Source organism: Berkeleyomyces rouxiae, assembly GCF_048999995.1.
Source record: "Berkeleyomyces rouxiae strain 22BRR77 chromosome Unknown BrBRR77_ptg000002l, whole genome shotgun sequence".
NCBI classification, from domain to species: domain Eukaryota; kingdom Fungi; phylum Ascomycota; class Sordariomycetes; order Microascales; family Ceratocystidaceae; genus Berkeleyomyces; species Berkeleyomyces rouxiae.
In genome coordinates, this window is record NW_027396492.1 from 2,770,338 (window position 1) to 2,785,992 (window position 15,655).

General features: G+C 56.0%; 5 protein-coding genes across 5 annotated transcripts; 3 read left to right on the plus strand and 2 right to left on the minus strand.

The window, feature by feature from the left end:
* Window positions 1–1,014: 1,014 nt before the first annotated feature.
* On the plus strand, window positions 1,015–1,764 carry BROUX77_002322 (uncharacterized protein; the record flags this gene model as incomplete). Its single annotated transcript, XM_073746850.1, has 3 exons — window positions 1,015–1,053; window positions 1,107–1,345; window positions 1,452–1,764. The coding sequence occupies 3 exons, from the start codon at window positions 1,015–1,017 to the stop codon at window positions 1,762–1,764; spliced, it is 591 nt and encodes a 196-aa protein (XP_073607404.1).
* Window positions 1,765–2,933: 1,169 nt separating this feature from the next.
* BROUX77_002323 (uncharacterized protein) lies at window positions 2,934–4,706 on the plus strand (the record flags this gene model as incomplete). The annotated part of the gene is made up of 1 exon (XM_073746851.1): window positions 2,934–4,706. One exon carries the CDS (start codon window positions 2,934–2,936, stop codon window positions 4,704–4,706), a length of 1,773 nt encoding a protein of 590 aa, XP_073607405.1.
* Window positions 4,707–5,441: 735 nt separating this feature from the next.
* On the minus strand, window positions 5,442–8,882 carry BROUX77_002324 (uncharacterized protein; the record flags this gene model as incomplete). The annotated part of the gene is made up of 1 exon (XM_073746852.1): window positions 5,442–8,882. One exon carries the CDS (start codon window positions 8,880–8,882, stop codon window positions 5,442–5,444), a length of 3,441 nt encoding a protein of 1,146 aa, XP_073607406.1.
* A 1,189-nt stretch (window positions 8,883–10,071) lies between these two features.
* Window positions 10,072–12,867, minus strand: BROUX77_002325 (uncharacterized protein; the record flags this gene model as incomplete). The annotated part of the gene is made up of 1 exon (XM_073746853.1): window positions 10,072–12,867. One exon carries the CDS (start codon window positions 12,865–12,867, stop codon window positions 10,072–10,074), a length of 2,796 nt encoding a protein of 931 aa, XP_073607407.1.
* A 582-nt stretch (window positions 12,868–13,449) lies between these two features.
* Window positions 13,450–14,817, plus strand: BROUX77_002326 (uncharacterized protein; the record flags this gene model as incomplete). The annotated part of the gene is made up of 4 exons (XM_073746854.1): window positions 13,450–13,550; window positions 13,613–13,616; window positions 13,721–14,136; window positions 14,202–14,817. The coding sequence occupies 4 exons, from the start codon at window positions 13,450–13,452 to the stop codon at window positions 14,815–14,817; spliced, it is 1,137 nt and encodes a 378-aa protein (XP_073607408.1).
* Between the last annotated feature and the right edge of the window lie 838 nt (window positions 14,818–15,655).

Here is a 15,655-nt window from a genome sequence, read left to right on the forward strand (position 1 = left end):
CCATCACAGCTCCCAGGCTCCCCTCCCCTGCAGACCTGTGAGCGCCCGCGCCGGCTTCTCATTGGGCGCCTCTTCTATTGGCATCTCTTGGAGCCTGGGAAAGCGCCTCCAGCATTCTTGCTCCCAACTTCCAAGCAGCACGCCGAAGCGCTCAATGCATCGGCAACTTTTCATTGGGCGTTGCGCCGGCTGGCTCATGTAAGTCGGACCAATCACAGAGCGCCAAGGCCGGCCGACGTCAAAGCCGGGCGCTTAGAAGGACAGGGACTGCAGAAAGTGGGTGACGTTGGGTTTTAGCAGAAGAGGGATATGCAATAGATGGGGTGTCTAAGGTTCTGTCGACCGCATATAGGGTTGCGCCTACACCGATGACGTCGGCTGGCTACATAGAGCCACTAGCAAAAAGAACCACCGGAAGCACCGGCCCTGGATACAGACTGAGCCAGTCTTTTTAGCATCCCGTAACGATCTGCCCATGCGTTGTTTTCATTCCTTGGCCACAGCTAAAAAAGAAACCAAGGCAGCGCAACCACCCGCAGCAAACATGCACCCAGAGTTACAGCGGCTTTGTTTTTCCTCTCTTCTTTTCCTCGCCACTCGGGGGCATGGCCGCCCAGAAATAGCGTCAGAGCAGAGCGTAAGAGAGGCGCCGAATACGAGGCACTGGGGTGATGTTGATGTCAGTCTTTTTGGGCTTATGCTAAGCTCCTGTCAAAGGTCAAAACCAGTGGGCATGCCGTGGATGGAGGGAATTTCGAAGGAGTCCAGAACTCACGTGATGCTGGCGCAGGGGTCTCGGCTCACCGCCTCTTTTGTGGCTGGAGTTGCCCCAGGTATAGAGGTACAGGACGGTTTCTGTGGCTGAGGGCTGCCAGCTGCCACGGTTTTATTGTGCCCCATATTAACGTTGGGCTACAACCATCACTACGACTCGAGCTGTCCTAGCAACAGGACCGCCTGGCTTTTGGAGGAACCTCGCCGAATTGAGTCTGTATATATCCCGCCAAAAGCATCATGTCACGACGCCCCGCCAAAGGAGAATACATTGAGACTGTAAGCAGCCTTTTGCCCCACCAAGACCACCGCCTGCTAACACTGGACCGCAGGACACTGGCAACAAGGTGGCCCGCAAGGCCACGCTGATCGGCACCCAGAACATCATGCTGGGCGGCAAGACCGTCATCCAGCCTGAGGTCGTGATCCGCGGCGACCTGACGCGCTTTCCGGGCAACGCCGTGCCGCAGGGCCAGGGCCAACCGGGCAACAACACGGCCATAGCCATTGGGCGCTACTGCTTCCTGAGCCGGGGCTGTCTGCTTCGGCCGCCGGGGCGCCTGAACAAGGGGTGAGAGAGAGCTAGCTAGCCCGACGAGGTCATCCGTGGCGTGGCCACACTCGCGTTCATCCAGGCTAATAAGCGTACGCGTGTTCTCCATTCCTCTTTCTTACAGTGTCTTTTCGTACGTCCCGCTCCGGCTAGGCGACCACGTCTTTGTCGGCCAGGGCAGCGTCATCGAGGCCGCAGTGGTGGGCAGCCATGTGCACATTGGCAGCAACGTGGTGATTGGCACCTTGGCCATTATTAAGGATTATGTTAAGATTCTCGACGGCGCCGTGATTCCGCCGCACATGGTCGTCTCGAGCTTTAGCATCGTGGCGGGCCAGCCGGCGCGCGTCGTGGGCGAGATTCCCGAGGGCAGCCATGATGACTTTGAGCTCAGGGATCTCTATAAAACGGTAGGAAACGCGCCGCAGCCGCACTAGAGAGCGGGAGGAGAATGGGGGTTTGGCTTCCCGAGTTCTTGAGCAACGGCATGGAGTGTGGCATGATGATTCGATGAAGAATGTGATACCCAGATACCCAGAGAATATGACCAGCTGCTGACAGCTGCCAGGTGCACTTTGTGGAACGAGGCAAAAGCGCAGGTAGTTAGTTACCAGGTACTTTCTTAATTGTTTGTCCTTGAGCCATAAGTTGCCTCTTATGGGTGGGTCAGGCTAACGAATCCTCCAGGACAGCAGCCTCTTTAAGCTTTCGGCAATAGCCCAGGAAAGAAGCAATCAAGAACAATAAAAGCGCTCGTTTTTATTATGTGTCAGAAGTGACCATGGCAAGAAGAACCCAAAAAACAAAAACAAGAATCGAAGGGAGGCGTGGCATGTCGCACAAACCTGCACCAAAGAATGGCCACCCAGAATCAATGAATCCGAATGCGGCCTCGAATGAATTCCTCTTTTATTCTCGCTTCATTTGTTGTCTTTCTTGTCGTCGCATCCGGAGCAGCAAAGGAGCCCGGAGGAGGACCAGAAAGAAATAAGTGGAACCAGGCCGTCATTCGCCCCAAAAAAGTAGGTGGAAATAGATCGGGAAAGTCGGCTTTCGTTGACGGGTAAGTGCTCGAAGAGGCTTCTTTCTTCGTTGGTGGTATGACGTTGGTGCCTTGAGTCTCGGCTCTGTCTTTTTTTACAAGTTTTTTTTCTTCTTTTTTACTTCTCTTCTTTTCGCTGCCAGCTAAGCCAAAAGCAGGTCTGAATAATCCACACATACTTGCATCTAATGCACGGTGAATCATCGCCTCAAAGTCACAGCAAAAATAAAAAATAAAAAAACTGGGAGCCGGCCTGATTTGGGGCGCTTGCTTTCTTTGTGGCAGGTTTCAAACCTTTCCCACCCATTATTGTCCCTTCAATTTTTCTTTTTTTTTTCTTTTCTTCTATTTAACCGTCTTTTTTTCGAGCCTCTTCTGCTCTTCTCAGTTGCTCTCGTTTTCCTCCCTTCTTCCTTCTTTACTCACGACTAACCCTATATTTGTCCTGTGACCTGCCCGCCACATCCAGCCTCTTGGTATTTTTGCTGGTGGTGCATCCTCAGGCCTCCGCTTCCTCCTCCGCTCTCCTCCGCCCACATCCGCCCGCACTCACTCACACACACAATGGGCCGCTCCATATCGTTATCACGGCTCCGATACCTCATCATCTTCGGCCTCCTCTTCTTTTCTGCCTCTCTCGGCACCTGGCTCATACCGCGCGTCCTGAATCCCGTGCCGCCCAATGGCGAGAAGCGCCGTGCCGACCGCCAATGGATCGGCTCCTCGCACTACTGGCTGGACCGCCAGGCCTGCCGATGGCTGAGTCTCTGCGGCATCCAGCACATCCGCGTTGATCCGCCCGCCGGAAAGGGCCCCGTCTTCCCCACCGACCACTCGCACCGCCTGAGCCTGGAGCTGCGCTCGCTTGTCCAGGACCTGCCGAACCAGACCGACTCGCTCTCGACCGACCAATACGACGAAGAAGACCCGTCCGTCTTCTACGACGCCGACGAGCCATTCCAGTTTGACGATCTCGAGGGTGACGAGGGCAGCCCCAACGCGCGCTACCACAGCTGGCAGATGGCCCGCAAGCCATCTCTTCCCCGGCCCAAGCCCTCCGCCGACCCCGACTCGACATCCAAGAACACCATCCTGCGTGAGATCCCGCAGTACGTCCTCGACCACGCGCCGCTGGTTCACCTTTACAGTAAAGAGCACTTTTGGCCCAGCGACATCGAAGAGCACCTGCGCCACATGCGCGCCATGGTCGACACCCACGGCCACGGCATGAAGCCCGTGGTCCCCGCAGAGCCCTTGAGCCTTGACACGCTTAGCCAGCTGAACAACCTGTCAGAAACGAACAAGGTGTTCCTTGCCAGTTTGGACGACGTTGAGAGCCGCCCGACCTGGCTCTTCAACGCTGATGGCCGCCCGGCTGACTGGGATGGCGACGACGACTCGGACCCCGACCATGACGACCCGGGCCACGGCCACCCTGATCCCAAGAAGCATCCTGTTATCCCCAGCGACGAGCAGTGGCTCCAGGAGGGCAGCACTTGGTTCGATGTCAAGCCCGCCGGGCCGCTCAACCGCATCACCGACCCCCGCCGCCTCCCCGCCGCCGCCAAGAAGCAACAGCACCGCCGCGCCCGCCGCAGCCAGCAGCCACTCAACGCCGATGCTGACGACAGCGGCAAGCCCAACGCCAACGGCCGCTCTTCGGCGCCTGCGACGCTCATCGTCGTCGACAAGGGCTCGGGCATTGTCGACGCCTTCTGGTTCTTCTTCTACAGCTACAATCTCGGCCAGACGGTGCTCAACGTGCGCTTCGGCAACCACGTCGGCGACTGGGAACACACCATGGTGCGCTTCGAGAACGGCGTGCCGCGCGGCGTCTTCTTCAGCGAGCACGAGGGCGGCCAGGCCTACGCCTGGGGCGCCGTCGAAAAGCGCGGCTCGCGCCCCGTGCTCTACAGCGCCGTCGGCAGCCACGCAATGTATGCCATGCCCGGCCTGCAGCCGTACATTCTGCCCTTCAAGCTGCTCAAGGACGTCACCGACCGCGGGCCCCTGTGGGACCCCGCGCTCAACAGCCGCATGTACTTTTACGCCTACGACCGCCCCGAGCCCGAAAACAGCATGGCCAACCCGGACTGCCTGGTGCCCGCTGCTCAGAACCCAGACGCCCCCGTCGACTGGTTCTTCTACACCGGCGCCTGGGGCGACCGCCTGTACCCGCTTGCCGACATCCGCCAGTGGCGCCTGTTTAGCCAGTACCACTACGTCAACGGCCCGACTGGGCCCATCTGGAAGAACCTCAACCGCGAGCGCATGTGCCAGACTAAGCGCTGCACTATTGCGCATAGCCTGATGCCCGGCCGGACGTGGTACGGCTAGGACGGGGCGTGTGCGCTTGTTTGTTTGCTTGTTTGTTCTTGTCTTTATATATGCGTGCTTCTTCTTGTTTTTTTGCGTGATGATGCATCATGGTTTGCCGCTCTCTCCAGTTTTTGTTTTGATGCCCTCCTTGGTTCGTGTTTTTCCTGTTGTTCAACTCTATTTTCGTGGCCATACGGCTCATATCTACGTCTCATTGACGCCATATATTCTCGAGACCCTCCTTCTTACTCTACTTTTACGTTCTGCCCCAGACAGCATCGCCAGTTCTCTGACATGTGCCATGCTCCCTTTTTTTTGTTTATTTCTTTTTGGTCTGGCTGGATACCCTTATCTCTCTCTCCTGAAGAAAAGAAAATACCTACTCTCCCTCTACACATCACTTAGTATTAGTTACCCAAATAAATATAGTGTGTATTCTCAGATAGAAAAATGAAAAAAAAGTCCATGACGTCAGATATTGTTCCCGTTTCCAAATCAATCATCAACATGTGTATACATAGGCTCGCATAAATACAGAAGAAAACAACAAGAAGACAGTGACCAACGCCGCAAAGAGGACTAACTCGCCAGACAAAACGAAATAAGGAAAGAAACAAAAAAACAAAGAAACAACTGTACTAGAACAAAGTCGCTATAACTAATGACCGCCAGGACGCTATGTGCAAAAAAGACCAGAAAGATGAAGCCCAAATCAACTGCAAAACAAAAAGAAGAAGGAGGGGGGTTGTAGAGCTATAGTGTCATATTCTCATCCTCGTCATCGTCTTCGTGGATGTGAAATACGTCGTGACCGTGCGGATGAGTCGACGGATACTCGGACGGCTGACTGCTGCTATCGCTGCGGCTTCCATTGCCGCCGTCGCTATTCCTGCCACTGCCGCAGCGCCGGCTTCCCGCCGAGCCGGTCCGTGCGTTGCCATCGCCGTCGCCGCTCGGGGTAGACAGGTGGTCTTCGATGCCGGGCCACGGCTCGTCCTCGGGCATCTGGTGCCATGAGGCCGGGCTGTCGCTGGCCAGCAGGTGGCGCTGATGCTGGGCGTGGAAGGACATGTCATCGTCGTCGTCATCATCGTCGTTACAAAAGGGCGCGTGGTTTTGAAAGGACCGGCGCAGGTCAATCTGCAACAAGTTGTTGTTACCGCCGTTGATGCTGATGTCATCCTCGGTCATGAAGGTGTCGCCGTCGTGGCCGTCTGCATGATTGGCGCCTGCTCCGGCACGATCCTCAATGTCAGTTTCCGCATCGGTGTCCGTAGCCATGTCAGCTGGCGCGATTGGATTGCTGTGGGGAGTAGCGTAGTTGAAGGCAGTGGCGCTGCTGGCTTTGGACGAGGCATTGCTGACCGCACGCATGAGATTGGGCGTTGGTAGGGCGGTGGCAGAGGGTCCCGGGCTGGGAGGACCACTGCTCCAGCGAGGTGTTGGCTGTGCCTTGTTGGACGGAGACCGGACCGAGCGACGGCGAACAAATGAAGAGCGCCCAGAGCTTTGTGGTCTGCCATCATGAGACATGAGACGGCGGCGGTTTTCCGATGCTGCTGACGCGGCAGGAAAGCTGTAGCTGGGGCTGTGTCTGGCAAGTGGCATGGAAGTGGTACGTGTATGCCCTGGGCGGACCATGCTTTTGCACACCCTGGTTGGTGTCGGGGGCCTCTTTATAGCAAAGGGATTGGAGACACGACGGGGTGCGTGGGGTTGAAGAAGATTGCTATGTTGTGGAGGAGAGAAGGGCGCTTCTTGAAGCCAGTGCTTCGAAGAAGCAGAGTGTGGCTCGTCAAGGAGATCATTCCAAGCCCAGCATTCCTCTAGGGCATCGGCCTCGCCAACCTCTTGAGAATCTACATCTTCAGAAGAGACACGGCTGAGTTCACGCAGATGCTGCCAATTCCAGCTCAGGTCAAAGGCGTTGTCATCCTGCACATAAGCTTCGGGCTGGGTGATAAAGAGGCGAGGCTGTGAGCTCTTCATGAGGACTGAGTTGAGAAAGGCAACGTTCCATGTAGCCGGGGTGATCATCTCTGCCGGGGTCAAGAAGCGGAGGCGAGAGTCTTTGTGGATTTTTCGTAGGGGTACCCAATCTTGTTGCAGGCCCATGAACTTGGGTGGTCTGGTGGTCGACGGCAGCATGTGACGACGGGCCGAGATATTTCCAAGTAGACTTGTAAAGGAAGTATTGATGGCAATCTGCACCGCGCGGGCATCAGGCCCTTGAACCGATATTCTCCGTATACAGCCTCGGCTTCTTAGGCGTTTATCCAAGAGACTGTCGATTCGGTAAGCTCGGGGCAACAGCCACTCGTGAACATCCTCCTCGCCATACCGCCATTCCTGGACAAAAGGAGACTGTGGTCGGTTAGAGGATGAGGCGAAATGTGTGGTCGGCAATTGGCGAGTCCAGCTGTCTGTATCGGTCAGCGAGCCAGAAGGAGAATCAGCCTTGAATTCGTGACTGGGTAGCCAGATCTTGCGAAGAGCGAATGGAAGGAAAACCACCTCCACTTCCCATGGATGCCAGACAGAAGGTGCCGCTTTCTGAAGCTGTGAGACTTGGGCCTGTAGTGCTTGAATCTGGCCAACCAGTTCAGCATGGTCATAGCCATCTGGGTTGGAGCCATGAGGATCCTGGGCGCGCTTGAAACTGCTGTCATGAACCATCTTTTCGACATCCTCAACACGGGTCTCAAGATCGTACACACGCAGATCCAAGGACTCGTGGCGCTCATTGCATTCTTCGTGGATGCTGGTGATGATGGAGACGTTTTCTAGGCGATCGATACGATTCTCATGGCTATTGACCATGTCTGTGAAGCCCTTGAAGTCAATGTTGGTCGAGGCTACGTCGGGAGGACCCTTGCGAACCTTTCGGCCAACTGTGACAACAGTGGTCGAGGTACGTCTGCAGTTTTGACAAGAATGCTGTGCTAGTTCACTCCCTTCAGAGTCTGAACAGGTAGTGGCCATGCTATCGCACGGGGTATGGTCTTTGGGAAGTTTCCCCGGCTGTGATTTCGGGCGCTGCTCAGGGCCGACAAAGTCTTGGTTGTTGCTTCTATCTCGGAGCGGCTCGCGAGATTTTGCGCCCAGACCTCGAATGAGATGGACACCCTTTCCACCAAAGGGCAAGAGAAAGCGAGATGACGTCGTGGTGGAGCTGTTTTGTGACGAGACTGGGCGAACCGAGGCAGGATTTGTGGATATGCTATCGTTTTTAGGACCGGATGACGGCGAAGGCCCCGAGCCAGCCCAGCTGAGCGTATCAGGAATAGAAGCAGGCTGGGCTTTAGAGTCGCGAGTGGCAGCAGGGACAGCAGTTGGCGGAGGGGCCGGCGTGGTCTGTTCGGCAGATGTGGGCGGAGCCGGATTCGAAGCTGAAGTCGGCGGTAGCGGCAATGGGATTGGAGCGGAGCGAGGAGCAAAAGGATGTTGCGACGAGTCACGATCAAAGTGGAACGGAGAGGAGTTTGCGAGGGCCGGCGAGAAGCGGGCGGATATGTCTTGGAGAGGACTCGGGGCGATTCGCGGTGTTTTGGCGAGCAAATTTGGCGGCTGCAGATGAGGAGACTGCGAGTGCAGCGGTGGCGGCGGTATGTTCGAATTGGGAGTGTCGAGTTGGTGGGCAGCCACGGCGGCGGTGGACTCTGGCGGCGAGTGATCGTGGAAACAAGCGTGGTGAAGACACATGCAGAACTCAGTCGGCTCTGCTTTGAGCAAATCGCACGAGCTGTAGAAGCGGCGGCACCCGCACCTTGCGCCGCTGGCGCCCGGGGCCAGGTCGACAAAATTGCACTGGCCACTGGGTAAATTCAGCAGCTGGGTGGGGGATAGGACCGAAGCCGTAGGCGCCGTGAAGGGCACAACGCTGGTCGACGGCTGAGCAGCAGTTGTATCGCGGAAGACATTGAAGAAGGCATTGTTTGAAGCTACCGAAGCCGGCGGGGGCTCAAAGGGCTGGTTGGAGATGGTGCTGCAGTCCTGGCCGGCATCCCACCAGCGCGAGGCCGGAGCCAGCGGGGCAGTGGCATACGTCGAGGCCGGCACGGTGGAATCAACGGTGGAGATGGGATCAGAAGGCTGGTTCGCAGCCCTGGGGTGGGTGACGACATTGGGCTGGAGAAACAGCGGTTGCGACTGCTCAAGGGGGGCTTCGTGAAGAGCGAATTGGTCGTGAGACATGGTCAAGATGGGCTCATCCGAGTGTGAAGACTGGGAGAGAGATGGGCGAGAAGGTCGCCAGGTCGGAGAGGGGGTCCCAAGGGTTTATATAGTGAGAAAAAGAGCACGCTGCAAGAAAAAAGAAGGGCCTAGGCGCAGGGCGGTGGTGAAGGCTTCGAAACCACCACAATCGAAGCCCCAGCGCGCAGCATTGGCGGCGTCGTCGCAGGAGGGGGCCGCGGCTGCAGCCGGCGGAAAGCTCGAGGCCCGTTTCTGCCGGGCAGCAGGCAGCAGGCAGCAGGAGCAGAGGGGCGCGAGCGGAGTTCGGGCGAATGCGGCTGGCTGCTGGCTCTGGTCGGCGTGGTTGTGTCGTTGGTGGATTGATGGCGGTGACTGGCGATGATGTTGGAGTCAGGATTCAGGATAAACAAATATGCAGTAAACCGAAAGAAGAGAGAGGGAGAGAGAGAGAGTAAAAGCGGGGCTGCTGGGATATTCAGCCGAGAAATAGCAGCGCGCAGGGCAGTTGACGTTGCCGTTGCCTTTTGCTGAGACCCGTGCTGGTCGTGTCACCACGAGACAACTACAAGGCTCGAAGAAAGAAGAACGAGACGCCAAAAAGCGAGTGCGGAAGAGACGCAAACCCCGTTTTTTTCCAGGCAGCGAGAAGCCTCTGTCCTGCTTGTTTCCCCCACCTCGCCTCTGTGTCTGGTTAATCTTTCTGCTGTTTTTCTGCCTCGCAGCTCGTCCCATCCCATTCCCCCACACGCCCGCAGAGCCACTCTTGTGCCCCACTCCTGCGCCCGCTGGGCCAATGGCACGCCGGGATTGTCGAGGTTGTCTTGTGGTCCAAGTCTACTTGCATTGTCCCTTGCAGCCGGCTCTACCTTGACGAGACACACAATAAACGCAGAAGAGAAAAACAAAACAGGACGCAGGAACCGTGAAGAGTAGAGGCACCACCACACGGGAAAAGACCTGGCCGGGTGCCAAAGTGCTGCATGAACCACAAGAACACTCAGTTATTTGTAAGTGTGTGCCTTGGCGACTTTGGCACACCCAACGCTGTAAATAGACACCTACGGGCTTACATATGTACATGTAACCACATAACTACTGGATAGACCCCCAATGAATAACTACACACAATGTACTTGATCTTCTAGTTTGCAGCTACACTGGCCCTCCACTTCTATTCTCCCCCTCCCTCTCACTCCAGCACTTGCGCCACCAACACAAGCACCTCCTCCACGCTCTTCCGCGCATTCTCCGGCTGCTTTGCCACCATCTGCCAGTACTCGCCGTGCCGCGGCTCATTCAGCCCACACTTGGACACCACATCCGACTTCTTCTCGTCCGTGCCATGCTGCAGGAGGAACTTGTAGTACCACGCCCACGAGTCGCCCATGTCCGCGTCGACCACGAGCGCCTTTTCGAACCAATTCTGCGCCTTTTCAAGCTTGCGCTCGCCCCAGAAGATGCGCGCCACCGCCACAAACAGCAGCGGGTCGGCCTCGACCTTCTTGATGGCCTCGAGCGCCCGCGGCCGCCGCTGCGTGCGCGGCTCCAGGTGCCAGATCTGCTCTGACCAGAGGAGTCCGCTCTTGGGCACCTCTTGCAGTGCCTTGGCCATGACGTTCTTGGCCTGGCTGATGTTGCCGGCCCGGCGCTCTACGCGCACCGACTCGCACCACAGCTCCGCCGATTTCAGCACCGCCAGCCGCGCTCTGTCCAGGACACTACGCGCCTTGACCACCGAGCCCTCGCGCTCCTCAAGCCGCGAGTACAGCAGCCACAGTGGCACTGCCTTGGGCACCGACTTGACGCCTGAGCCGTACGCCTCGCGGGCCTGAGGTATCATGCCCATGCTCTCGTAGATTTGGCCCTTGAGCATCCACAGCTTGCCAGCCGTAGGGAAGAGCTGCAGTGCACGAATGACAAGGTTGAGGGCACTATCTTTGTTATCAAGCACACGTTCAAAGACAACGCTCTTCATCCAAACACGGTCAGTGGGAGCCTGCTCACGTGCCATCTCAAGCAGCTTGCGCGCCTCATCGACCTGGTTGTTCTCGGCCTCGAGTTTGACGGCTGCGAGCCAAATGTCCTCGTTGTTCTGATTTTGCTTAAAGGCACGCGCAAGTACTTGTCGAGCACCATTGAGGTCTCCAGCCTGCCACTTTTCCTTTGCAAGCATCATCCACAGCACCTCGCTCTTAGGGCACGCTTCAACGGCCTTTTCCAACGTATCCCAGAGCGACTGTTTTGAGCCGTGGTGTCGTTCCAGGTCCGCGGCCTCCATCCACAGAGTCTTACTGTTGACAAAGACGCGCAATGCGTAGGCATAGATAGCACGGGCCGTCTCATACTTGCCGCGGTTGATGCTGGACTTGGCATCCCGCATCCATGTCTCCTTGCGGTCATCGTCCTCATCGAGGCTCCAGCCAAGCGTTTCGCGGATAATGTTGCCGCACGTGATAACCGCACCTTCGTCCTCGCACTTTTCTGCCTCGCCAATCCAGTCTTCACGCTTGGGCATGGCCGACTCGTTGGCAAGAACCTGGACCGCGCGCTTCATGACATTGACCTTGTTTCCGTCACCCAGTTGCTCTTGTAGACGGGCGGCCGCGATCCAAATCTCGTGAGAAGTTGGGATAGCTTTACGCGCCTTGTTGAGTACCTTTTGGGCATTTGCTGGCGTTTCAAGGCGTGCGAGGGCCAGCCATAAATCAACAGACAAGGGAATGATTTCTGTTGCTTTGGCAAGCAAGAGACGGGCATCTGCAGGGTCGTCCTCAAGATTCACAGCTTCCTTCCATAGGACCTCGGATTCGGGCAGATGATCCAGAGCTTGGCGAATGACTCTTTTCTTGGAGCTTGGGATGTTCTCCAGCTTCATCGCTTCAACCCATAGCCTAACTGACCGGCCGTTGTGTTTAATGGCGTTTGCTGCAATTACTTTGGCGTTGTGGCCCTCGTTCAGGCGGATATTCTCCAGCCACACATCTTCGTTCTTGGGCTGTTTTTCGCAGGCCTGCGCAATAATTTTGCGCGCCGTTACTGTCTTCCCGGCCAGCTCCTCCACACGGGCCGTGGCAATCCAGCCCAGTGCATTATTGGGATTGGTCTTGATGACAGATTGCAAAAGCTCTCGTACACGGTTGATGTCACCAACATTGGCCTGAGCCTCTGAAATGACTTGTCGGTTGAGGCTGGTAATATAACCTTGAGGGTCAATGCTGGTCGAGGTCCCACTACTGGCACTGCTTCCGGCCTGGTCTAGCCTGACCTTGAGCACCTTGTCTCTGGCGGCACCAATCTTGGCAAAGTTTGTCATGGTGCCATCGGCCGCATCCGTCTGTGGCGTTTCTGTACCTTCTTCCATAACTGTTGTTGACATCTCGCCCGAGTCGCGTGCGGCCGCCAGAACACTGTCGGGAACAGCATAAAAACGCTGGCGCAGAGCCTGTTTCGCACGGCGGTTCTTGCCTGTCAGATCGCCGACCTCGGGGATGTTCTGCCACTCTTCGTCCGTCACTGTACCGAGCGCGCGCTTCAGGTCGGCAAACTGCTGTTGGATCTTGGGGTGTTTGCGCTCATATTCCTCGCGCTCGGTTTCTTCGCGTGTCTCTCGTTGAGTCTTGCGCCGCTTCGCCATGCGCTGGTCAACCCAGTCCCAGATCTCGTCGGCCTCCTCGTCATCTTTGTCGTAGCTGCCGCCGGCAAACAGGCCAACCTCGTTGTCGGGGTCCTGGTATCGCTCGTCGTCGCCGCCACCGGCAGCATCGTCGTCGTCTCCAGCTTTTTTCTTGTCGCCCTTGCGGCCATCGGTCGCAATACCCAGCTGTGCGGCGCGCTTGGCAACAATCTGCTTGATCTGGTCGTCGCTGGGACCATCGCGGGCGGGGCCTAGATCAGAACGAGTGGTGAAACCGGTTGCACCACGGCCGAGACCAGCAACGTAGTTTTCGGGTGCCGGCTGGCTCAAGAAATCGCGTCTACCAGACATGGTCGGTGGTAGTCTCGATGAGTGCTCAGTTTCTGCGCTTCGCGGGGCGTCTAGGTGCGTGCTAGGAATCGGCAGCACAAGAGCTGGGCCTTCTGGTACAGAAGAGGCTCACTGTGGAGATGATGAATATGAGCTGTATTAGACGCTCGAATTGAACTGCGAGTCGCAACGTACTCTTTTATATATGCAAAGCCTGGGCGTACAGGGGATTTGCTGTTGTAGTGAGTTGGGCGCCGCAAAAAAGAACAGCAAAGGCCGGAAAACAAGGGAATGTCCAACAAGGCTCGCGATGGCTCCAGTTCTACCAAAAGTCAAAGTCAAGTGGGATGAGCTCCAAGGCTGAGCGTGCGCGCCTCACGGCACATTTCAGTGGGTCCACTGTATTTAGTACAGTGCGCACTGTCTCACGCACTATACGCTCTCCATGACGTCTCACAAACTCACCGCCTTTATCTTATCACAGCAGCCCCACAGGGCAGAATCCCGTCCTAAAGCAAAAAAATTCCATGTCTTCACCCCGCGAGTCTCGGCAGCCACACCGTCGATTTATCAGCGATACATATCACAACTCTTACAGACACAATGGGCAAGGTCAAGACTCCCAAGCGCAACGGCAGCAGCGGTGCCAGCCCGTACGACAAGTCGTCCAAGAACAACATTTTCAAGTTTAACAAAGACTATGGGTTAGTTATCCAGCCATGTCCCACCACTATGCCAGTCTTGACTCCTGCTAACAGCTATGCAGCCAGGTACGACGATATCAGCAACCGACTACCCAAAAACTAGCCCACGCGGGCTGGGAGACGCTCTGGCTCTCCTTGGCATAGACATAATTATCTAACTTCCGCCACAGCACATTCTCAAAAACCCCGGTGTTAGTGATGCCATTGTCGCCAAGGCCAATCTGAAGCCGACCGACACAGTCCTGGAAGTTGGTCCCGGCTCGGGTAACTTGACAGTGCGCATTCTGCCGCAATCAAAAAAGCTAATCTGCGTCGAAATCGACCCGCGAATGGCTGCCGAAGTCACAAAGCGTGTGCAGGGCACCCCCGAACACCGCAAGCTTGAGGTCCTGATGGGCGACGTGATCAAGATGGAGAAGCTACCGGCCTTTGACGTGCTCATCTCAAACACGCCCTATCAGATTTCCAGTCCTCTCATCTTCCGCATCCTTGAGATGCCCAAGCCTCCCCGCACTGCTGTTCTTATGCTTCAGCGTGAATTCGCTCTGCGTCTCGTAGCTCAGCCCGGCGACCCTCTGTACTGCCGGTATGTCTCTCAGGCCTTTGCGATCCGATCAAGCAAATGTAACGTCTCTAACAATCTTTTCTTAGTCTCTCTGCCAATGCCCAGCTGTTCGCCAAGGTCTCCCACGTGCTCAAGGTCGGCAAGGCCAACTTCAACCCCCCGCCCAAGGTCGAGTCGAGCGTTGTGCGCATCGAGCCCATCTACCCGCGGCCCGAAGTCAGCTACGAGGAGTGGGACGGCCTGCTGCGCATCGTCTTCTCGCGCCGCAACAAGACTATCCGCGCGTCCTTCCTCACAGGCAAAATCATGACGCTCCTCGAGCGCAACTACCGCACCTGGGCCAGTCTTCACGACGTGCCGCTCGACGACACTGCCATTGGCAGCGGCACTGCTGCCGATGACGACGACGACGATGAAGACATCATGGATGGTGCCCAGGACGGCCCTGCCGATGATACCATGGATGTCGACGATGACGATACGCCTGAATTCTTCAAGGACATGCAGGTCAAGAACACCGCCGACGCCAAGACCCCTTCTAAGCGCGGAAAGACCAAGACCACGGAGCTGGTTCGCAACAAGGTCCTCGGCACACTCGAGCGCACCGGTCTGGGCGAGCAGCGCGCCTCCAAATGCGATCAGAGCGACTTTCTGCGTCTGCTGTACGAGTTCAACAAGGAAGGCATTCACTTTGCCTCATAGAAGTGTACACAAATGGCAGTGGTGCTCCAGGAAGCTTGGTCTTTCCCGGGTTTCCCTTGTCCCCTTTTCTTTCTCCCCCTTCCCCATTCGCTTTTTTCCTTCCTTGTTTCGTTTGCTAGTCTTATTCTCTTTCTTATTCTGATGTTCTCGCTGGAAGTCTTGTTGTTTCTCTTTCCCATTTGTCAGCGGGTTTATGATGTTTTGCTTTATCTATATTTCACCCAAGCGGCGTTCAGTGGAGTTTGTTGTTTCGGCTCACCAAAAAGAAAACGGATGGACGGATGGAAGTTTGGGTTCTGGTTCAGCAAATACACCAATGTGATATGAATTCATGTATCGATACTCATGGCGTCCTGGCGCCACAGCAGAGTCACAGCCTTCTACGTTCAATCATAGACTCCAAGGTGAAACGTCAGACTAGACTGCAATCTCGACGTGTTGTTATGCTTCTCTAGTCCTAAGTGTCGCCTAGGCTCTCTTGCGCTTCCAGAACTCTGCATGTTCTATGTCTTCTTCTGCCAAGTACATACATACTTCTTGCCATGCTGCTGCCAACACTTCACCGAGCAGGCCGATATCCCAGCATCCACCAACCCTGGCCCCATCCCCTATCTCCTGTTAAAGGGTACTGTATTGTCAGTGCAAAGACAACCCTGTCACTGACAAGGGTTGGTTTTTTTCAACACCTTGAGATCCCTTTCACAACCACCACACACCTAAACGAGCAGAGAAGAGATACACATCACCAAATACCACATTTCCTTTATATTTTGCAAAAGCTGCTCTAGCATTTAACCAACAACAACCCTCGCCCGGTTAGCTCAATCGGTAGAGCGTG